The sequence below is a fragment of the Tympanuchus pallidicinctus genome, unplaced genomic scaffold (genome assembly GCF_026119805.1).
Source record: "Tympanuchus pallidicinctus isolate F22 unplaced genomic scaffold, pur_lepc_1.0 scaffold1, whole genome shotgun sequence".
NCBI lineage: Eukaryota > Metazoa > Chordata > Aves > Galliformes > Phasianidae > Tympanuchus > Tympanuchus pallidicinctus.
Genome location: NW_026294618.1, coordinates 14,670,936 through 14,695,797, shown reverse-complemented (window position 1 = coordinate 14,695,797; position 24,862 = coordinate 14,670,936). Strand labels below are relative to the sequence as shown.

General features: G+C 43.9%; 1 protein-coding gene across 1 annotated transcript in view; it reads right to left on the bottom strand.

Moving 5' to 3' along the window:
- The window catches only part of ADAM17 (ADAM metallopeptidase domain 17), a 33,404-nt gene extending 21,558 nt beyond the window's left edge, over nucleotides 1-11,846 (bottom strand). Inside the window, exon 1 of the mRNA XM_052698475.1 lies at nucleotides 11,618-11,846. Within this exon, the coding sequence (XP_052554435.1) occupies nucleotides 11,618-11,714 (97 nt within the window). The 5' untranslated portion in view covers nucleotides 11,715-11,846. The remainder of the gene's footprint in view (nucleotides 1-11,617) is intronic.
- Nucleotides 11,847-24,862: the final 13,016 nt, after the last annotated feature.

The following is a 24,862-nucleotide window of genomic DNA, read 5'->3' as shown; positions in this document are numbered from 1 at the left end:
CTGCCCCAAAACTACAGGAAAGCCAAGGCTAAGAGCAAGATGCAGTCGCCTCCACGGCCAGTCAGAACGACCTGCGTCTCGATTTTGTGACCTGCTAGAGAAATTATGGTTTTGTTGAGTAGGCAGAGAACTTCAGAAGTCCCACTCCAGTCCCGCTCCACTCAGCAAGGGGTGAGTACAGAACACAGCCATGCGATGAGTAACATGTTCTGCTAGAGTAACAGCTGAAACGGGGCACTCCTACTTCCTGGGACACCGAAACAAGAATGCACTTGTTAACATTTCCTTCTTCCTAAATGTTTGCTTTCATTTTACTTGCAACATGTAATTAACTTCTAAGACATGCTGCTGCTAGACATAAATCAGTCAGCTAATTCAGGCATCAGACAGATGTGGAAATCGATAGATTCATAGCACACAAACCCCAGTTTTTCTGTTAAGATTTTCATACTGTGAAAATGAATCCACGCTCATGATTTATTAAACATAACAGATGAAGTGTCATTCTAAACGAAACACAGAGGTGTACAGAGCCCATCCGTAGGCAGCCTGTGGTCAGGAGCCATCACGACCCCAGAGCTCACTACTTTTTATTTGAGTTTAATGATCCAACTGGCATTCCTGCTCCATTATCTCCACTGTGGTCCAAGAGTCACTCCCTGTGGGCTTCAGTGCACTGAGCTGACTCAGGTTTTCCTAAACCACATTCTCGTGGTTCTTTTCCTTCCATCCCCTCCTAGATTTTTGCATTCTTCTCTTTTTGGAGAGGGACGCCTTACCTCCAGCATTTACATCTTCATTTTCATTACCTTATGATAGCCAGCCTTCATCCCACGCACCTTCCCTGCCAGGGGAACCCCTAAAACACACACTGAAAGCACTCAGGTTTGCAAGAGAAACAGTGAAAGAACATTGGTGACAGAGACGACAATCCAAAATCAAAGCAAACCCACAGCAGTGACTTGTCTCCTCACAACTTGTGGTTCTTCCTTTTCCCTCACCCCATTTCAAGGCTAAGTTTACTGCCCCAAAACTACCCCTTAATACAGGAAAGTCTCTTCCAAGCAAACGATGGGCTAATGGGCACTGTACCAGACTACTCCATCAGCAAAGAGCTCAAGAATGTGCTGGCCAACACTTCAGTGGAATTGGAAGCCACTGCCTATTTTTTTCAAATAAGATGTTTCTCTTCTAGTATTCTGCTTCCAATTCAAATACCAATGGCATCTTTCTCCAACCACCCTGGCTTTCATAAGCAGAACAGTGAATTCCCATGATCTCATGCTCAATCTATTGCCCTGAAAGCAACAAGTAAATGAGGCAAGTCAGCCATTTCATAAGCATTCTTTTGAATTACATTATTTATGCAGAGGTTAAGCTTATCTAGAGACACAAATTTTGAAACTAGAAGACATAATTAATATCTTAAAAAATTCTCTTGATAGTTATCTGATTACAGAAAATGTCTCTAGTTGAAATAAGAGATCCAGCAGCATTTAAAAATTTTACCTCCAGGAATTAAAAGTGACCAAAGGAGCTGCAGAGGAGTTTGCAGGAATAATTACAGTTATTATTCCTCCAACCATCCAACAAGAAATAAAAGCAGAAATAAATCTTATGTGAAGGGGCAGTGGGGCGGGATGACAAGCCTGGAGACAGCAGTCTGGGAGCAAGCACAACAAGTACTTGGCTGTGTGACTGTTAAACCACCCGGGTCTCCTAACCTGGAAAAAAAGAAAAGGGCTCTTGTCCATGTTTTGTGTGGCACTTAGTGCCACCTGGGTCCTGAGCTCTAGCTGATTGCCAGCCAGCACCAAACACTCCCAGAAACCAGTGAGCAGCTCACCAACAACTCTTCTGATTCAGCTGGACAATGATTCAATGGCTGAAGGGCTCCATATTCTTCATTAGGCCATCTGATGCTATTCTTCACACATAAAAACACATGAATTCAAGTGAGTAGAGACACTTCAGATGTAACTCACAGTCCTAACCTGGACCAGAAAATACAACCCCAAGTCTTTCCAACCTTAGAAGAGGTAAACAAAGTCTGCAGCACCCCACCTAGAACAGTCGCTCTTGGGCTTGCAGTAACGTCCAGTCAGACTTTTTACACAGGCAGATAGCAGTAAGACAAGGGGGAATGGTTTTAAACTAGAAGAGGGGAGACTGATGTTAGAGATCTGATTTATCCCAGGTATTTCTACAAACTGGGGAAAGAGCTCCTTGAGAGCAGCCTGCAGAGAAGGGTTCTGGTGGACAAGAAGCTGCACATGAGCCAGCAGTGTGCGCTTACAGCCCAGAAGGCCAACTGTGTTCTGGGCTGCATTAAAAGGGCAGCCAGCAGGGAGAGGGAGGTGATTGTACCCCTCTGCTCAGCTCTTGTGAGGCCCCATCTGGCGTACTGCATCCGGCCTGGAGCCCCCAGCACAGGAATCATAGAATCACAGAATCACCAAGGTTGGAAAAGACCTAAAAGCTCATCCAGTCCAACCGTTCACCTATTCCCAATAGCTCCTACTAAACCATGTCCCTCAACACAACATCCAGCCTTTCCTTGAACACCCCCAGGGTCGGTGACTCCACCACCTCCCTGGGCATCCATTCCAGTGCCTGACCACCCTTTCTGAAAAGTAATACTTCCTCACGTCCAGCCTGAATCTCCCCTGCCGTAGCTTGAAACCATTCCCCCTGGTCCTATCACTAATGACACGAGAGAAGAGGCCGACCCCCAGCTCACTACAACCTCCCTTCAGGAAGTTATAGAGAGCAATGAGGTCCCCCCTGAGCTCCTCTTCTCCAGGCTGAACAATCCCAGCTCCTTCAGCCTCTCCTCATATGGCCTGTGTTCCAGACCCCTCACCAGCTTTGTTGCCCTCCTTTGAACACATTCCAGGGCCTCAATGTCTTTCTTGCAGTGAGGGGCCCAAAACTGGACACAGTACTCGAGGAAGGACGTGGAGCTGTTGGAGCGGGTCCAGAGGAGGGCCACTAAGACGATCAGAGGGCTGGAGCACCTCTCCTATGGGGAAAGGTTGAGGGAACTGGGTTTGTTTAGCTTGGAGAAGAGAAGGCTCCTCATGCTGGCCTTCCAGTACTTGAAGGGAGCATATAAACAGGAGGGGGAATGGCTGTTTATGAGGGTAGGTTGCGATAGGACAAGGGGGAATGGTTTTAAACTGAGACAGGGGAGGTTTAGGTCAGATATTGGGAGGAAGTTTTTCACACAGAGGGTGGTGACACACTGGAACAGGTTGCCCAAGGAGGTTGTGGATGCCCCATCCCTGGAGGCATTCAAGGCCAGGCTGGATGTGGCTCTGGGCAGCCTGGTCTGCTGGTTGGTGACCCTGCACACAGCAGGGGGGTTGAAACTAGGTGATCTGGAACGAAATGAACTAAATTGTGGTCCTTTTCAACCCAGACCATTTGATGAGTCTATGATTATGATCCTATGTCAGAAGGCCCTGGCCTTTATCCAGAGGGTGGTGAGGCCCTGGCACAGCTGTCCAGAGAGCTGTGGGTGCCCCATTCCCGCAGTCCCTTAAGGCTGGGTTGAATGGGCTCTGGGCATCCTGAGCTGGTGGGGGGCAGCCAGCCCATGGCAGGGGGTCAGAACTGGATGAGCTTTAAGGTCACTTCCAGCCCAACCATTCTGTGATTCTAGGATGAGATCCATCTGTGGGAAAGCTGTTCCATAGTCATTTGTTACACACGTTACCTCTTCCTCCAGTACCTCTGGTACAGAGCCACTGCCAGACAGAAAACAAAGAGAACTGAAGCACTCTCACTTCATGTGAAAGAGCCCATGCATGCTCTTAATGGTTTCAAGAAATCATTTTACTTATTTCCTCCAAAACAACTGCTGATTTGCTCAGTGAGTATACACAAGAAGAACTTGTGAGAGAAACAGGTTCAAGAACTCAATAGGTGTCAGCCTGCTTATAAAACATTGCACAATAAAGGCTTTGACTGTTCAAACACATTTCTAGACAAGCTCATCAATAAGACTAGCCAGCCACATCAGCAGTGCTAATGCTGAGCATTCCAAAAGGCAAGTTTTTGAGCCGTCCCTAACTCTAACAAAATTGCTAAACCACATCAGAAAGGAGTGCCTGAACTTAGTCACCATGCAGCCAGACAAAGCCTGCAGGTGCACTTACCTCCCAGCCCGAGGGCTGTGTAAGGCAGGCAGCAGATTTACTGCCTCTCCAATGAAGAAAACTGATCTGCCTTTCCTGCAGTTTTAACTACCTTATTCACAGGACACTTTCAGAAGTGGAAGAGCTAGAAGTCTGCAAAACAACCTTTAGCTCATCTCAGGAAAAACTTGCTCATACAGTTGTACTCTTATACTACTCCAATGCTTTTCTGTACAGGGAAACATTCATCAATTTCAGGGCAGTATTTTTCTTTAACAGTGCAGATTTTATTTGGCAGACACTGCACAGATTATTATGCTGCTACTTCTGGTCATTTTGAACACAGCTGAATCCCCCCTTCCCCCCCCCAAGTGGCTTCTATACATAACCTCACAAACTGCCAACCTTGGAAATTTTCTCCTTCACTACACACCTCGTAAATTGAGGCCAGGTAGGAACAAGAGGATTTTCTGTTTGATTTCTCCATGTGCAAGCAGAGAATACTTTCTGGAGGAAAAAAAAAAGGCAATACCTGATCAAATATTGACATTATGAAGATAAGAAAGCCCCCTGAACTAACAATCTCGCATTCAAAGTGAAACAGGACAATACAACTGTCTTGTCTTGAACCAGAACAGCACATGATGCTCAAAAAACCCTAAATCACATGCTTTCATATGTCCTGCTGACAAGAAGAGCCAAGTCACAAGATGCAGTCTTCTCATTTATCCGGCTCTCCAGAAACTGTCAGTCTCACTACTGAGCTTGCAAACCACAAAACCCTGCTGTTTCCCAAATAAATAAATACTAAAAAAAAAAAGAGTGGAACTGATTCCAAGCAGATATTAATTACTGTGTGGGCTACTGTGGTGAGATTGGTCCCCTCCTCTCTGATTGCACTTTTCCTTTTGGACATTACTTTGCACTGGCTCGGATGTGGCCTTCCAAAAACTCAAGGCATATCATAGCACTGAGGGGCAGAGCTTGACAGTTTCAGAAAAATCTGTAAGATAAAAAAAGAAGGCAGGGAATGCAGAGGATACTAAAAACTTGCTCAACATCTCGTTAATTGCAGATCAAAACTGAGTGGGAGGCTGCCACAGGTGCCTCCCTGCAGAACAGAGCCTCCTTCCCCTCTCAGCCCCTAGGCCGTGTACCTGTGTAGGTTAATGCAGGTTTCAAGGAGGAAAAAAGGACAATACTAAAAGCAGCACAGGAAGGCAAGGCAAGAGATTAGGACATGAACCACACAAATACGAGCTGAAAAGTGGAGAAGTTGCAGGCAGACAAACAGTACAGTCACATACATCTCCAGGAATGGCAAGCATCAGGAAGATAATCAGAACCACTGGTATCCAGAGGACTGCAGGAAATCCCCACACCGAGCACGTTAACCCAGAGCAGAAGAGCGAAATTGGGATGAGTCACTGCTGCTATCAGCCATGAACAGCACTACTCAGCTGTCAGTTTTTAACTGTGGGAGAAAAGAAAAAAATACTACAAAGAGCAACCTTGAATGCAAGGAGACGTTCCACTTTTGGTCGCTCATAGTGCTTACATGCGTAAACCAAAGCCACATAACCATATGGATACGTTCTCACAACAAAAATCTTGCAGTAGTTAGTTTGTAACAATGGTAGTGCTGAGGCTCTTCTCTTAGCTGACTTTAAGTACTTGTCTGCGGAATTATACTTCGATCATATTTAATTGTTTTTCTCAGTTGAAAATTAGAATGTTGACTGATTCACATGAACAAGAGAAGACAAGCCACAAGAAGTACTTTAGGCAAGGCTCTGGGGCTACAGGGGTGCCCTGTGTTAGCACACAGTGGAGCAAGCTGGCTCCCTGCAGCTCATGGGCACCAAGCAGAGCAGATCTCCACACGCAGAAGTGGCTGCTGCACAGAGGAGATTGCAGCCCATGGATACATCTGCAGGAGTAACCCCCAGCTGGAGCTGCTGCCCACTGAGAGCAGCCTGTAGTGGCGCAGGAGGACTGAGGGAGCTGCTACCTGCAGGGCCCCGCACTGAAGCAATCCTTGAAGGGTGGGTCCTGTGGTACAGAGCCATGTCAGATTACTGCTTGGAGAGCTGCAGTCTATGGGAAGCCCAGGTGGGATCAGCTCAGGAAGGACAGCATCCTGTGGGAGGGACCTACAAGGTGCAGAGAGTGACCGAGGAGGAGTAGCAGAGATGAAGCGTTATGACTGACCACAGCCCCCACTCCCTTGCATGTGGGGGAGAACAGGAGAAACCTGTTAGTAACAGGCTATAAACTATATTACCCTCACTGTACTGAGTCTGTTTCAGCCATGACAGTAACTGAGTAACTGAGCCCTTTTCCACCGTATTTTCTTCCCCTCTTCCTTTGAGGAGGAGGAATAACGCAGCAGTTCAGCTGACCCTCAGGGTAAAACCACCACAGTTAAGTACCTCTACAGAAACATCCACCAAAACACAGCAAACAAATCAGCATTGATTTTTTTAGTAATCATTGCTTTTTTTAGTAATCATTAGTAAGACAGGCCATGTCTACATGAAGCATTTGCTGTTTGTATGGGAGACAAAGTGGACAGGAGACCATAACTGTACAGGTTTACTACAGCCTGTAACGCTGCCTGTGGAAAACACTGCAATGACCAAAACCATCGCACAGCACCCTGGGCTGGAATCGCACACCAAACACACTGCTGCTCAGGCTGCACGTTCTTGGATTCACCTCTGTGTGGTACACTGTGATGCACACCCCCAAACTTCAGCTTTTGGAGTGAAACTGCTATGCCAGCTCAAACCAAAATAGCTGTTCTGCTATACAGAACATTAAAATAGGACAAGAAACACCAATGGAATGACAGAGCACGGAATTACTTACATTATTTGCCTCTTACCTAGGTCTTGCCCCATTTTCTAACACACACGCTTCCACCCAGAAGAACAAAGTTTAACATCTATTAAACTTTGGCTTCAAGCTGCACCAGGGGAGATTGAGGCTGGACGTTAGGAAATACTACTTTTCTGAAAGAGGCACTGGAACGGGCTGCCCAGGGAGGTGGTGGAGTCACTGACCCTGGAGGCATTCAGGGAACGTTTGGATTTTGTGTTGAGAGATATGGAACTATTGGTGATAGGTGGATGGTTGGACTGGATGATCTTGTAGCTCTTTTCCAACTTCAGTGATTCTACGATTCTGTGTTTCTGTGAACCTTGCATAAGGATTTTGTCAGCAATTATCTCACTGCACACTCCTGACATGAAAGTAAACTTCCAGCTCCTTCCCTCCTGTACAGATATACAGATATGTTCTTGGCTTTAAGGACTTTCTGTGCCTTGTCCCATTGAGGGTGATGGATAATTCAAAATTGACTGTGGATGATTTATGCTGCCTTCTGCATCACTAAGCTAAGTTTATCCATCATCACCACCATTTTTTTTTTTCATTCAATAAGTCATAAATTATGGTCTTCTAATGTATGTCACACAGATCCTTACTGAACGATTTTAATCGGTCATTTCTTTATCTGATGCAATTCATTTTGAGCTGTGTGCGGTCTTTGAGAAGTACTGAGATAAAACAACTCAAGGCCAGATTATCTGCCTCAGAATCTCTTATTGATCTTTTCTATATTGCATAAGTGAGCAATTCAAAGAATGTTGCCTGCCCAAGACAGCAACAGCTATTGCATTTCTCCCTGCCTATTTAGAGATCTCGAGAAATGTTAGACTAAGTCAGATGTTGCTTACAGCAGATTACATTCTGGGCAATCCTGAGTAGGTACATAACACTCTGTGGCAATGTGCTGCAATGGAAAACGGACTGAAGTAATACAGTTATGGCAAAACAGTCAACAACACTGAAGCTGGATATTTGTGCTGTTCTTTTCAAGTACATTAAGCCCCATTATCATTCAGACATTTCTGAGCTCCAACAAACAGCATAAATATTTAATAGTTATAAAAGGTTATCTTCAGAGATAAAGGACAAATGGAAAAAAAAAAAAAAAAGTAAGAACTGGCATTAAATTTTCAAAGGCAAAACTATAATAAGTCATTGTATTGACCAGTAGAAAACCACAGAACATCCCAAGTCGGCAGGGACCCACAACTGAGTCTAACCTCCAGCTCCACACAGGACCAGCCAAAATCAACCCCTGTGTCTGAGAGCAGTGTCCAGATGCTCCTTGAACTCCAGCACTCGGGGCCGTGCCCACAGCCCTGTGCAGCCTGGTCCATGTCCAATGCCTTCTGGTGCAGAACCCACCCCTAACCCCAGCTGTCCCCCAACACAGCTCCATGCCCTTCCCTCGGGCCCTGCTGCAGTCACACAGAGCAGAGCTCAGCGCTGCTCCTCCACTCCCTGTGAGGAACACCGCTTCCACACAAACTGGAAGCCATTCAAACTGAGGCTGATGTGCTCCTACCTCCAATCCTCACCCTGTTCACAATCTCTCCCCATTCCACACACACAGGGCAGTCACTCTGTCAGTGCGTACAGGGAGCAAATGGCACACGCTACCCCAGCAGAGACACTGCGCCCCTTACCAAAAGATGGCGATCAGCTTCCAGGCAGCTCAGCTCCACGCATGCACTCACAAAAATGAGGAAGGGATCAGAAAGCAGGATTGTGGCAGTCCCAATTTAGGTCAGTTTACTGCTGGAGCACCACACCCTAACATTCTTTCAGCTGAAAAATGCTAGGAAATGACACAAGTCTTTTTCATCTACGTATTCTATTCTGTCAAATTCTGTTCTCACTCAATAATACTTTTTCCTTGCTGAAATAAATAAGCTTTTAAAGAGACGAGCAATAAAGCTCTTAGCCATGAAACAACAACCCTTGGAACTTCATGAAGGAGGCTACTTGTCAGAGCTGTGAATTATTTCAGTCTAGAAAACTCAACCTCAGGTTAACCAGAACAAAGAAGTTATTACAAAGAAAAGATGACGTTTCAGAAAACTGAGTTGTGTGTAAAGTTAGGGAAACAGAACTCCAGTGAAAGATGAACATAAAATCAGAGTGAAATAGGCAAAAAGGTTTTGAAGAGTAGTTTGTCAAAAACAAAGCTACCATCTGAAACAGCCATTATTATCACCAAAAGAACAATCCAGAGAAATAATCAAAGGGGCCCCTAAAACAACTAAGCTGCAAAGATGACCCCCAAGAATGAACGCTAAAGAATTGCACCAAAAAAGAACCAAAAAAATCATTGACTTTTGCTTCCCTGACAAACAGATAACAACAACAAAGTGAGAACTACTAGACTTGTGGCTAAATAAGATAGCAGTGAGCAGTCTGCATAAGTCTTTACGGAATTAGCAGTAACTTATTAGCCTTCTGAAAGGAGAAAATGCATGGATAAGCATAACACAATTAACTGAGCCTATCTGGATTTATAAAAATTTTAGATGAGCTCCCTCACAAAATGCTTTTACAGATTCAATTTACTGAGTGATAGAACAACAAAATGCTTCATGAAATTGAGTGTGTGAGATAAACGCAAGAAAAAAAATCACATAAATAAAAACCCACACCAATACAAGGCATATACATGAAAGGAACAGAGACCAGTAAACTCGTGAACTTTTTCTCATGCTAAGAATTATTACACAGACCAAGCTTCTGTCACTTGCAGAAAAAGAAAAAAAAAAAAAAAGACAAAGGTGACAGATTATAAATGTCTGCAAGTCACTACAGTATGGGGAAAATGACTAATTGTTCCATATCCTCTATTTCTGGCAACAGAACCCAAGAGTGACAGTTTAGAAGCAAGTAGAAGAAAGGAGTTTCTCCTCCACACATCACTTAATAAAATGGAAGAGCTCATAGTCTGGGCATGGTGGTATGGAGGCCAGGAACACAAAAGAATCAGGTAAGGTTACACAAGTTTGTAGCAATTGGGTTCTTTAGAAGGCGTAACATCTGATGGCCCCAGATGTGACCTCTGCCTGAAGAAGCCCCTGACCTTGATGCTAAAGGGATGTGCTGTATTTGTTGCATTTTGCTACACTTCCTGGAACATCCCCTGCTGGGTGCTATCCCCACCTGCTTCCTGCAGTGACTAACTGCTGTGGCCTGCACTGAACAAAAAGTCAACCGCAGGTGTGGGAGAGTGACAGAGGCACAGGCTGGTACCTGCCAGGTATCCAAGATCTACACAAGGAGGTGGGCCTAAGGCAGTCACCACTGGCACCTGGAAACATCAGAGTGCGCAATGAGTGACTGCAGCCTCTGCTTCTCTACAGGGAGAAGCTCATGCTCATCACAGAGATCTGCCACATCTTTATGTGGGAGATGACATAGTGTTTTTGCGTAAGTAATAGAATGTTGAACCAAAGGGACATACCTCAGGACCCTTGATACAAGGTAAGGTTTGATTGTGGTTAACGAATAAAGTGTGCACATTGAGAGATAAGAGGAGACTGTCTGGCAGGTTAATTTGTGTACTCTCCTCCCTTGGGGATATCAGTAGGGGAGAGTGAGCTACCAAAGGTAAAGGCTGCAAGACATACATACACACCCAGAACTGCATAAGAAGAAACAAACTTATCTGGCAGGTACATGGTGGGAGATCAGGCAACTGCTTTATGGATTCCACTTACTTGAAGAAACAAAGAGAAACAGACTTTGTCAACTGCGTAGGGGATGCGTGTGCAAAGAATGTGAACCTGGCAGCAGGAAAAGTGTGAGAGCGACAAATATGCTTTTGCAACTGAAAAATCCCACCGACCAGCTAGGATACCAGCTAAGCTTGGATAGGTAGATACGTAGCAGAAAGCAAGAGACTCCAGTGTCAAGATTAGGGAAATGAATGGGGCAGACAAGATAAATATTTACAAAACTAGCAGAGGTCAGGAGGTAACAAATTATGGAGCGATAATGGGAGGGAGATAGCAAGCTTTGGATAGATGGTGAACCTGGAGTACTCAATCAAGGATGAAACAGGAGGCACACTCAGTGTCAGCAGATAGGGGATATAAGTCCATGATGCGTATCTGGTCGTGCACTCTGCTTGCAGGACACCCACCACTGCAATCGCAAATTAAAACTTCTTCACAAGAGACCCGGTCTCCAAGAAATCATTTGAATTATTTCTCACGTTTATTCCAAAGCAAGCACGCAGGTACGGGAGCTAGATAAAACAGCCCTTCTCCACGTTAAGCTCCCTAGAAGCCACCTTCAGCTCCAGCAGCTTCACGCTCTCCGCAGTGGCGACTCCAAACAGAGCCACGAAGGGACAACGTTCACAGGACCGCCCTCGCTACCCCTGCTGCGAGGACCCCTGTGGGCACACAGCGGAGGTACGGCGCTCTCTCCGCACCGAGGCCCAGCGCTTCGCACCGACGGCAGCGGGACCGCAGGGCCTCCGGCAGCCCCAGCCCTGCCCTCACGGCCCTCCCCGCTCAGCGCAGGGCAGCCGCTCTCCCTCACACGTACCCAGGCCCGCGGCAGCGCTCCCCACCTCCTCCCTCCCCACCCCTTACCGTAGCGCAGCTCTCGCGGCGGCCGCCCCAGCGCCCGCAGCCCGCCCGGCGCCCAGAGCAGCATCAGGGCAGAGACCAGCCACAGCCGGAGCCTCATGGTCCGAGCGCGCGGCTCCCTCCCGCTCCTCCGTCCGCCCGCTCCTCCGTTCCGCCGCTCACATTCGGTCCGGCCAACTTCGCGCTCCGCCCGCCCGCAGCACCTCACACCGCCCCGGGCCCGCCGCCCTCCAGGGCCAGTACCCGGAAGCGCGGCCCCGCGCGGAGCACTGTGGGTGCGGGCGGAGCCGCCATCTTAGGCGGCGCTGCGCTGCGCTGCTTCCCGGGTGGCTGTGTGAAGTGAGCGTCAGCTCACATGGGGGATGTTCGGTGCTCTTCTATGAGCTCTTCCAATTCTACTAGACAGCGGGATGGGCGCGGCGTGCAGTGTTGAAGATACGGGCGTGCACTGGATATACAAAGCGGCACAATTGCTTTTTGTGCTCTCGATGTTGGTGGCTTTTTTTTCCTAAATATTAATGTAGTTCACTGTGCTGTTGAATGCTGCCGAGCACTGAGCTGCCACTGTCCTACAGACGCCTACTGGGGTTGCAAGATCTCACTCCTCAAGTGCAGTGGTCTGTGCAAAATGGTCTGTTATTCTCGTAGTACGGAATTATTTTTTCCTCGCTTGCATCACTTTGCATCTCTCAGTACTGAAAATCATCTCTTTTATGGCCAGCCACTGAAGGCTCAGGTCAGCTGCCCAGATGTGAGTTCTGCTTCAGATCAGAGGATGATAGAATGGTTTAGGTTGGAAGGGACCTTTAAGATCATGCAGTTCCAACTCCCTGCTACAGGCAGGCACACCTCCCACCAGACCGGGGTGCTCACAGCCCCATCCAGCCTGGCCTTGAATGCTTCCAGGGAGGGGACATCCACAACCTCACTGACAACCTGTTCCAGCATCTGTCCACCCTCACAGATGGTGTAGGGTATCTTACCAAGGATTCAGACAGCACTGTGAGTCTCCGTGAGGTGAATGCTAGAGCCATTCATTCTGTAGAATGTCTCCCACGTTCCACAGAATAGCTGTGGCTAATTGAGCCCTGAGTACTGAGAGGTTCTACAGTTCTTCTCAGCCACACCTTGTCTTTCCTTCCATGAACAACATGGTATCAGAAGGCTTTGTCTGCTCAGTCCTCGCCTCCTTATTCAAATTATTTATGAGTAAGTAGTCAGATATGAAGGTACATTGATGACTTTCTTTCACTGTGAGATTTGCATACTCCTGGTCTTGTAGCTTTCTCTCTGAATGCTGCTTTTTCACCCAGTTCTCTTGGATTCCAGAACTCACAAGCTTTGGTACTTGATACACTAAGATTATTGAAATTCTCTTGTTCTCTTGCAGATGATTAATTGTTGAGTTTTGTATCTTTTCAATACCATCCATGATTTCTATCATAATCCTCAAAGGCTTGTTTTTCCCCCCCAAAATGAAAGGTTCTATTTCATTTAGTCTTCCCTCGCATGGCATGTTTCATATTTATGTTTATCCTTGTTGACTGTTTCTGTACTTTTGTATATAATATATCTATAATATATATCCTCTGCCACTGCTTGTGTCTAACTTCTGCTGTCTTTTCTGCTTATAGACTTCTACTGAGTACAGAGTAGAGATTTTGGGAAGCTGAAATTTCACCCATATTCCAGGATCTCTTTTCCTAAGTACTAACACCTACTAGATGAACTGGTGTTCCTCATTGTGACTGGTGAAGGATATAACTTGGCATTTGGCATCATTGATTTTCACTTGCTGTTTTGTCAGGTGTCATTTAATATTGTGAGGACCTCCTGCAGCTCTTCAGAATTGACTTTATATAGGGCTTTTCAGAAAGGGTTCTTGCTGGCTTTTGTTTGCTTGGTTGTTTTTTTTATGTTTTGTTGTTGTTGTTTTTAATGTCCAAACTAGCTTTGCCTGTTTTCAAATCATTTATTGGTTTGCACGGGTCTCAGAACAGATCTGTTTTATGTTTTATTGAGGTGTGGAATTTTTATCTTTTGCTGCTTTGTACCTTCTCTAGGCAAGATACAGAAAGCCAAGTAGGTTTCTTTTTCACTTATCAGTTGTATTTTCCCACTCAATATTTTTCTTCCATTTATTTCTTATCTCACAGGGACATGCTAACAATAAAAGTTGTTTGTCCATAAATATTTTTAGGGCTATGGAGTATTTGTGATTTGTATTTTGACAAAATCAAGCACAATGGAGTTGTAGATTAAGATGTTTGGACACTGTAATTAGTATAACAATAAATGGTAATTAAAGAAGTGTGATTGATTTAGTAATATTGTTTGTTCCGTGTAAATAAGAATCACTTATTTTGTATCCCTGTGTTAGTCTGATGGCATATCTGGGTGTAAATTTTGTTTTATTTGGGGGATTTATACAAACATAGCACCATGCCTAGTACAAGAACACTTTCAGAGCTTGCTGATACCCAGTATTGATAGGAATGCTTTCTTCCCCCATTAAGGAATTTTAATTGTTACTTGTGTGGTTAAGAACTAAACAAGAATATGATAAATGCATAAAGAGATGATGAAACATGAATGAGGAAACAGCATTTAGTGTGTTTTGGTGAAAGACATTATATGACTAACCAGAGAATTCCTAAAATATACTGTTTAATGATTTGATTAGAAAGGAAGCTAGATTTTATGGCACGGTGATTGAGAATTACTTTTGTTTAGTGCATGTTTGAATAGGAAATGATGCCCCGAGGCAAAAGTCCTGATCTTGGTTCTGAGCTAATGAGATAAGCAAAACTGCACCCCACCCATGTGCAAGACTGTGGGCTGTACAAAACTGCATATTTTCCCATGGGAATCATTGGATCCCCTATGACTTTCGGGTTTTGAATCTTCAGTTGAGTAAAGACCTGTGTCTTACAAGGAGCGTTCTTCCTTTGGGAGGAGGGTGAGGAGAAACGAATGATTTTGTAACTCTCATCTTTCGTGACTTTCGTGATCATCTACAACAAAAATTCCTTAGAAGCACTCAGGAGTTTCTCAAAGCAAAATAACCCTCACAGCATAAAACAAGAACGGAAAACCAGCAAACAGCCATTCCTGTTTGTGTAACGCAAGGAGTGCTTTATTCTCATTTAATACACCAGAAAATTGGACCTAGTGCCAAGTCTTTTCCCTCGTGCTGTTTGAGATGGTTCTGATAAATGAGATCTGGACGCCTGTGACATGCCAATTCTACCCTTGGCAAGAAAAAGCTGTAGAAGTTTCTAGAATCTCCCTTCCTCTTATTTTCTTCCCTCTTCTCTTCTATGGCTGTCTTTTACCAAGTTGCCCAACTTAGTCTCCCTTCTCAGGCCTTACCCTCACTTAGTTTGGTCTGTTGTCACTTTCTGAATGTGTGTAACAGCCTTCCACTTTAATGATCCAGCAGTTTATGGTATTTACAATATTGTTCTGCTATTTTCCCTACCTGCTCAGCAAGACAGAAGTTTGGCTACAGCTCTGGAAATTAACATAATCCATTATTTTCTGACTACAGGAAACTTCTGTGGTCTTCTATTATCTTTCAAGACTTTGTTAATGCACTGCAACTGGCCTCACTTATATGCCATGATAGTTTTGAAATCTGCTATTACTACAAGCAAAGGAAAACAGAGAAGCCAACATGGGAGAGCTTTTTAAAGGGAGAAGCGACCTTAATTTGTTCTTCGTAGTTGTGTGTGCTCTCCATAATCATAACAACACCAAATGTTTTTCTTCTCTGAAGTGTATCAGAGTGAATAGAGAGGGAATATGCTGTTGTGAAGTTACTTCCTGGTACAGTCCTTTTCAAACCCACAAAGAAATTACTTGTCCCTTCTTTCTGATACAAACTGGTCCCCATTTCCTATATCGACCAGGAGATGGTGCTGCCATTCTTCCATCTGTTCCTTTTTTAGGAAAGGTGATGCGTGTTTACATAGGATTACATACATAAATAACAAAAATACTTCTGCCATCTGACTGATACACTTTTTTCCTAATAGGGGAAAAAAAAATGACACCAACCTTTTTGTTTTTTAAAGCTTGCCACTCTCTTAGAACTGGATGTACATATTAAAGACCCACCATACGTCACCAACAGAGCCACTCTGGAGTTTTCCAGAGTTTTCTAATGCTCCATGTTGTGAGGATGACTACAAAACACTCATCTTTACGATTTGCTGGTTATTTTCCACATCTGCCTTTCTCTCCTTTACAGACATCTCTGGATGCACTCTGGCAAGCTGGTTCATATTTTCATAGATATCCCAGCCCTGATCTGAGAACCAAAACTTTAACGCTGGTTTAAATGCAAACAAGATGGGGTTTAAAATCTTTTCCTAAGTCACATTAGGCAATTCCTGCAATTCCCTTAGTACAGACTCTGATTTTAACAGGTCCTGTGGTTCCACTGTCCATGCCTCACGAAGTCTGACCTGGAAGGACCTCGCAATATGTAGTGGAGGGACACATTCTGTTCTGTTTGATCATTTTGACTGTGATAGCCTATTCTTAGTTTTTAATCTTCTGTCAGTGCTGGGATTACATTTATAAGTATGTATGAATGTATCAGGACTACATACTTCCCTTTAAGTTCAAAGGATCCATTTTGTAGCTTTGTTATTGTCATATCAGTGCAATTGTTTGATAATACTCACAGCTGCAAAAAGGAGAACAGAACCTGATTTCACATTGCCAGGCTTTGTTTTGATTCTAAAATATATCCTTGTGATTTCTCTTTCCCACAGAATAGATGTCATGGACATCTATTATAAAGTTAACATCTCTGGCACTGCTATTCAGCTTTTCATTTGATATCAGTACTTTTACTGATTTTCTTTTTTCTTCTAAGAAAGCAGACTTTTCTTATTTTGAAGTTTGCAATAGAAGAAAAAAGGATCTAAGTATTAGGTAAGATAAAATGTACTTCTGGGCAATATTTTTATATCAGGCTAATACATATATACTGTTAATGCAAGGTCTGCTAATGTGATCTTTTGGGAAGTAATGGAACATGGGCTGGGCTCCAGCAGTACTATTTTGGTGTAGGAGATACAGAGGGAACCTATTACCAGCACACACTAGCAACCCAAGTGAAGTCTGGCAGCTAAACAAATGAACACACATCTACCGGACTGCAAAAAACATTACCAGAAATTTTAGCTGATTAAATTGCACACATGAAGATTTGGAAAGATCTGCAGACTGCTTTGTCTGTGTGTTTGTGTGTATGTGTACGTATCTAAGTCTACATCTTTATATACATAAAATGGTCCCTGTGTATTTTTTGTTAGAACTATTGAGGACACTTTATAAGGCGCAAATCACAGAATCGTAGAGTGCTTTGGGTTGGAAGGGACATGTAAGATCATGCAGTTCCAACCCCCTGCTATGGGCAGGGACACCTCCCTCCACACCAGGGTGCTCTCAGCCCCATCCAGCCTGGCCCTGAATGCTTCCAGGGAGGGGGCATCCACAACCTCACTGGGCAACCTGTTCCAGTGTCTCACCAGCCTCACAGTAAAGAATTTGTTCCTAATATCTACTCTAAACCTGCCCTCTTCCACCTTATAACCATTTCCCCTGTCCCATCGTTCCATGACCTCATAAAAAAAAATTCCTCCCCAGCTTTCCTGTAGGCCCCCTTCAGGTACTGGACTGCTGCTACTGGACTCTTGAAATGAAGCTCTTTGGGACAAGCTCTGAAATCAGTATACATTGACTTCACAAGTGAGGTTTATTCCCATAAGTGAGGGCTGCAAAGTAAAACTCTTGTGGTTTTCCCAAAAGCTATGTTGGCAATATGGTATGTAAGTGTCAGTGCAGACTTAACATTATGAAAAATTAATGTATTGAATGCTGCACAATCTACACTAGCAAGAAACAGAAAAACAAAGTGAGCTAGAAGAAGGCTGTGCTGGAATGCATTAATGCCATCTAGGCTTTTGGCAAGAACTCAAATAGAGAGCAATTCATGGAATACATGGAACGTAGCGTTAGCCTTTGCTCGGTATTCTCATTAGAGCTGTAGTAGGCCACATTTGTGAATGTGGCATTCCTGAGAATAGCTTGAAATGCCTCAGCCAAAAAATAAGACCATGTATCTTACTTGGCTTCCACACTGAAAATAGGAGCTCAGAATCTCCTGCAGAACCAGGTGCTCTTGAATAAACATTCTGCTGTGTTGAAATGTTGCAGGGATTCTTCTCTTACACAGTGAGAAATTGTGTGTCTGTCTTAAGGCTCCCCTGGGCACCATCTTGAAAGCCTCTAGTGAGGGACAAAACCAGGACTTGAAGAAGAAGAAATTCTGATCTCCTGTAATGGCCTGGTAGCTTAGCAGCAGAAGGACAGGGCAGAACTACCTTAGCTTGCACCACTGGCTGAATGAACCTATTTGTGCCAGAACTGGAGGAATGCAGGCAGCTTTTTGCTGAGCTGGTACAGCCTTCAGTGTCAACAAGCTATCAGTCTGTTCAGAAGGTTGATCCTTCACTTTAATTTTCAAGTCATTCAACTCTCTCTTTTCTAAGCAACTGTAGGTATGAAGCATTACTGCTCTAAATAAGTGACTGCACTGAGCAGGAGATCCAGATCCAAGTCCTCACAGTTCTTTCTCTGACCAAATAATCCTGCAAACTCTGTAAGCAAGACCAAGAGGATTTATTTCCAAGTCACTTCTTGGTGTCTACGAGCACTATAACAAAATCATTGCATGATCAGTATCCACACATGAAATCTATTCTAAAAAGAAAAGGAACTCCCTGTGAGCAGCCTGCATCAGGGACACCAGTTCACCGCAGCTAAATGGGCAGGTATGTGTGTGACTTGCAGGCATCCTTCCAGTGTCAGGCTCAGGGGGACCAGCTGGCTCGATTCATTAACAGCTGGGGTTCAGATTACCCAGCCAAGCCATCCTCCACATGGCCAGCATGAAGCAGATGATGCAGGAGGCAGGCTTGAACTGCGTAAAATCTACGGTTCAAGAGTCACCTGCCCGTTGGCTGAGCTTTCGATCGTTACATTTAAGTGTCTTTGTATTAATGTGCCTTTGATCTCTCATCTTCATGGCGCACCATGTCTGTTCCCACTGCAGGGCTTTCAGTTCCATGTGCTGAATATGTGACTCATACAGTTGCCTCTCCCCAGCCCTGCCTGATTACACTCTTGTGTGATTTGCTTACCAGCTAGATCTGATCCAGTACACACAACAGGAAGACAAAGCGACTCATACTTCCAAGGACACTCCTATCTCAGAAGAGTGCTGCTAGAAGGCATGTTCCCTGGCAATACCTGTGTAGGCTGTCATCCTTCTGGATGTGTTAGTAATTAAACTGTACACTGGAGGTTGGGTTGAAAGTGTTCTCTGCATAGTGGTGGTAAAATATCTTGACATCTGCCTTCTTGGTCATCAAATAAGCTGCTGAGCTGGCTTTTTCATTGAACTGGAATGTGTTTGGTGCTGGTAGCACAGCTATGCTGTCACAAGCAGCAGTTCAGTGGTTCTATGTCCTCAACTGTCAAACTAGGTCACCAGTCTCCAGTTTGGACCACTGGAATCTGGTCAACTCTCAAAAGAGCCTACTTGAACATGCTGTTGAAAACACGTTTCATGTCATTCCACAGAGGCTGTACCAGTCGCTCATGGGCACAGTAAGGAAGCTACTGGCAAAACATTTCTTCAGCTGTAATTAGCTCAAGGAACCTGTATGGAAGCAGGGAGAGCTTTGACTAGGTCATCTCCTTTCTATATGTGAGTTTGTTTTCCAGAAGTAAAGTGTGGGTACAGATAGATCAAATATACCCTGTAAGTGCCAAGTATTTGTAGTTATTGCACACCTGCTGCACCTGCTAACGTAAAGCACTAATTCAAAAGAACTGGGAAATGATCTGAAAATGAGCACACTGCCAGATCCATTTTAAGTGGCTATTTTAGAGGCAGGAGAATTTTCCTTATGAGAACTGAGAGTAATACTTAGTGCTCCTGTTTCTCACATGTGATGGCATATTGTTAATGGCAAAGAACTGGTAGGCAGGAAGCTTATAAGGTCCCTAAAGAAGTGAGCATGGGCACAGAATTTACTGCAAATCTAGGACAAAGCTCATACTTGGTTATCACTCATTAATGCTTTTGATCTCAAAAGAACACTGCTTTATACTTAACCAGGGATTTAATATGACTGTTTGTAAATGAAAGTATTTTGGACTTCAGGGTAAATATAATAAAGGTTTGAGTGACTGCTCTGAGCAAATGCCTGTTAGTAAAGATAGCAGGTAAACAGCACTGTAATCAAAGGAATCAAACCCTTTTGAAGTTAATGAGGAAGTATGTGACAAATATCATCAAGAATGCAGTTCAAAGGACACCATTCCTATCTCTAAGATACACATAGGAAGCCTGATTCTGATCTTATGCTACCTGTAGTCCTGGCTTCAGCCAATTCAAATTTGCTCCTCTTTCAGAAATCTGCAGCAGCTAACTCTGCCTCTGGGACACAGACAGGCTGACCCTGTGGGATCAGGGCAGAGAACGGTGCTGAAACAGGCCGTGAAGGAGGCCATGAAAGATGAGGAGGTCAGTAAGTGTCTGAGAACAAAATTTAAGAGAAAAAGATCAAACTCTGTAATGCTGCCGGAGCGTTTGATCTTTCATTTGCCCCCTTGATAGCTTGTCTGCCCTGCCTTTTCTTTTCCCTTTGAGCTCCAGCAAAAATATTGCAATTTGACCAGGGAAGTGGTTCTCAATATGGTTTATCCTTGTATGTGTTATCATTAAACTGCTGTGACTCCTAGGTATGTGGTTTATTTCCCCGGCTGGTTAGTTTGTTGGTGGGTTATGTTCATTTTTTCCTGACTTGTGTTCTTCACAAATATAGCTAATAAAAGGGAGAGTAAAAGGTGTAACTGATAATGCAGAACAAAGGTTTACTTACACTTGCTCTGATGCCTGGGCTGTTTGGAACACTCCCGAAGGTAGCTGACTGGGAAAAGGCCAAGCAGGAAACTTTGTGATTGGACACCGTAGCCCAAATCTTACCTTTTACACAGGAGTCGGTGTTCTTGATACAACTTGTTGAGCAGCAGTGTCTGCAACACCATAGCCACAGAATTACAGTAACAGTGGTTGGGTGTTTACCAATACCTGTTGGGTACCTTCAGTAGGATTACAGTCTGAAAGGATGTACTGCCAGCATTTTTTCACTGCGCATATACTTTGCTATCGGAGTAATTTCCCTGTAGGGCTTATTAATATCACTAGATTGTTCTCTGCAAATTAAACCATTATTTTGATCTAAAAGATGGTCCTATGCATCCTGAAGAGAAACCTTGATGGAACCAGGGTAAGAAAGGATGTGTTGCTACTTTTTTTTTGCTGCAATTATACTGAGATTAAAGAAAACTGAACTTTTTAGGTGAAATTCTTGCAGCGCAAAGAAAAATGCAGTGTAGAATGGCAGACATTTTTGTAAGATCTCTAAATGCATGTTACTTGGTTTCTCCTTGCTCCTGTTAATGCAAAGATATTGCACATATGACAGAAGATAAACCTTAGCTTTTTTTTTTTATTGTGTTTGTTCATCAAACTTCAACATTGCTTCTACAGTGCAAGCCTTTGGCATTTCATGTAACGACTTCAATAACGTTGACATTTAAGTTGTTTGAAAAGGTCAATTTACCTTAAGAAGAAGTATTCAACTGGCTACTTGTACACTGCAGTACAAGAACATAAACAGGACTTTAAGGATTTTACTTGTATTACAATTTCCAGACAATACAACCAGTCGTTACTGTGCCAGATGTGTTTTTAAGTGATCGAACATGCTACAGTCCAAGTAATATATTTAGTGCAAAATTTGAACTTTAATAACACTTTTCTATCTCTATTTGGAAGAAGAAATATGAGTTATGAAAAGGTTTCAGAGGCTCAGAGGACTGAAAACTTGCAGCTGATGATGTGTGGTTACTGGTGTGGGTTCAGCCTAGGTCCTTAGTAACCAACAGTTGTTAATATCTGATTATAACTAATTTCCAAAATGAAATGAGTCAGTTTTCTGCAAACAGACGTGGACACATCTCTTAAATAAATCACAGAACCATCAAAGAATCATAAAATGGTTTGGGTTGGAAAGGACCTTAGAGATGAGATAATTCCAACCACTAGACCAGGCAGTAGATCAGGCTGCGTAGGGCCACATTCAACCTGACCTTGAATGCCTCCAGGGCATCTGCAGCTTCTCTGGGCAGCCTTTGCCAGCACCTCACCACCCTCTGAGTGAAAAATTTCCCCCTAACATCTAATATAAATCTCTTAGTTTAAAACTGTTTGTCCTTGTCCTATTGCTGTCAAACTGTAAAAAATCAATCTCCCTCCTGACTACAAGCTTTAAGTATTGGAAGGCCACAATGGGGTCACCTCAAGCCTTCTCTTCTCCAGGCTGAACAAACCCAGCTCCCTCAGCCTGTCTTCACAGGAGAAGTGTTCCAGTCCTCTGAGCATCCTCGTGGTCTCCTCTGGACCCACTCCACATCTTTCTTGTGCTGAGGGCTCCAGGCCTGGGCACAGTACTTCAGAGGGGGCCTCGTGAGGGTATAGTAGAAGGGAAAAATCACTTCCCTCACCCTGCTGGCCACCTGACTTTTGAGGCAGCCTGGAGTACTGTCAGCTCCTGGCCAGCTTTTTGTCCATCGGGATCCCCAAGTCCTTCCCCCCAGGGCTGCTCTCAATGAGTTTTTCTCCCTGTCTGTATTCACATCCGGGATTGCACTGACCCAGGTGCAACACCTTGCACTTGGCCCTGTTGACCCTCATTTGGTTCACGTGTGCCCCCATCTCAAGCCTGTCCATGTCCCTTTGGATGGCATATCTTCCTTCTATGGTATCAACTGCAACACTCAGCTGGGTGTCATCCACAAATTTATCTTAATCTGCACTTAATCTGATTACCTAAGTCATTGATAAAGATATTAAAGTACACCAGTCCCAAAGCAGACCCCTAGGGGACCCCACTTATCATCGGCCTCCACCTGAACATAGATCCTCTGACTACAACCCTCTGGCTGCAACCAGCCAACCAGTTATTTCTCCACTGAATAGTCCAGCCTTCAAATCCCCGATTTGGAGACAAGGATGTGGTGTGGGACCGTGTCAAAGGCCTTGCACAAGTCCAGCAGGATGACATCAGTTGCCCTTCTTTTGTCCACCAACACCACCACTCCACTGTGAATACATACACACACAAATACGTAGAAAAATATATTCAATGTATATAATACATATATAATGTATATCAATGTATGTATTTCAGTATACACACACCAGCAGAACTGAAACTAGCTGGCACATTAGTTATTATTTTCCCACCCTCTCACTCCCCCAGAATCTGCTGCAACTTTTAAGTTACAATTTTAAGGTGGAGATTCCAACTATTCTTGGCTTCCCAATGAACTGAACAGGAGCGTTGGCCTAGATTATTTCATTTTAGTCAACTAAAACTCTTAGTGAACTAATTTTTAGTGGATAGTTGTTTCTTTTATTAATCCCATACTCTCCCATTTCCTTGATTGCAGGCATTAATACCAGGACATTTCATTCTGGAACACTGCAGAATTAGCTTCCCACACAATAAGCATGGGAAAGCTCAAAGCAAGGTTAGTTTTTTGTGCTTAAACTTGCTTTTAACCCTAAACACAACTGCAAAGGTAAGAAGAAAACAAGAACTGTAGTAAGATATGTTTTGTTTCTATGCCTCTGTTTTTCTGGGCTGTCATTTGGACCGATGGCTCTGCTAAGGTTACCAAGGTTTCTCACTTGATGAAGATGATTTTTGTCCTTTAGTTTAACAACTCTTTTTTTTGTGTGCAATTTACTTTTGAATCGTGGAAATTTTCAGTACTGGAAAGAATTACTTCTAAAGTGACATTTATTGTGCAGCTCTCATGAGTGTGAATCTGGTACCGCTTTGTTTAAACCAACATGAAAATTATAAGACCAAATCCAGAATCCAGTGCAAATTGAACAAATAACCCTACCCTAGGTCAGACAAAGAGGGGTGTTCAGTCATATGCAGGCTTTGTTACATGGCCACATTAGTCCAACCCAATTTGCATTCCCACAGGGAGGAATAGCCCTCCTCATCTCTCCTCCCACACATTTCTGCTGTTCCAAAGCCAGCTTGCTTGTAGGTCAGTGCACAGCTGGGGAAGTGATATGTGGAAGCTGTCCATTTTCATCACCAGTTTTGCATCCAGGCTGCCTAATGTCAGACTAAGGGAGGCACTGGGGACGAGCACAGATGAGAAGGCAGAAGGTTTAAGGAGCAATACAGTTTTTGTTGGATTAAATCGACCGCATAACTGTGGCCTCAGAGGGATGGATGCAGTGCAGTAACTGGTTGTCAGCATAGGAAGCACAGTTAGAGATAACAGGTTGCTGCTGGAGCTTTCTATCATAGCAATTTCAATTTAATGAAATAGTCCTCATGCGCCACTGCAAGCAAGTATACATCAGCACAGCCTTTGGGTTCCTTTAATTTATAAGGCTCAGACTGATACATCTCATCACACAACACTGCTTAAAAGCTGTGCTTAGTGTTTCTAAGCCAGGGATCTGAACAAGGACCTTTGAAATAAGAAAGCAGGTAAACAATTACTAACAGCAAATAAAAGTTTGGGGAATGGGTGGATGCAAGTGGTTATGAAAGCTGAATGACAAGGAAGAGCAACAAAGCAAAATATGTCAGACTGCGTCTACTAGTTGCTTTTGTCTCATTTAGTTTTGTCTTTTCTTGGACAGCAATAATCACACTATTCCATTTGGAAAAGGAAAACATGGAATAATTTCACAAGTCAAGGGAAAAAATAAGTAGCAACAGGCTGGAAATACGCTGTTAAATGTAGAATTTTGAATTTTTGGTCATTCTTTCCACAAAGGGCCTTTAGTATTAACAGGCATTCAATGTTTCTACAGTTAAGCTTTTTTCCATTATCAGATTTCTTTTCTTACTAACCAGTAAGATTTTATCATGCACACATATTTATTTATACAGCAATTAAGAGCTTGAAGATTGTTTTCTTATTGTGTTTTAGAAATTGGGATAGGACTACACAGGGACATGCTTTATGATGGGAATGCAGGGCATGGAAAACAACTGACGTCCCTACATCTCATCCTTGTCTCCGGCTCCACAAGAGGCCGTGTGGACAGAGCACATCTGC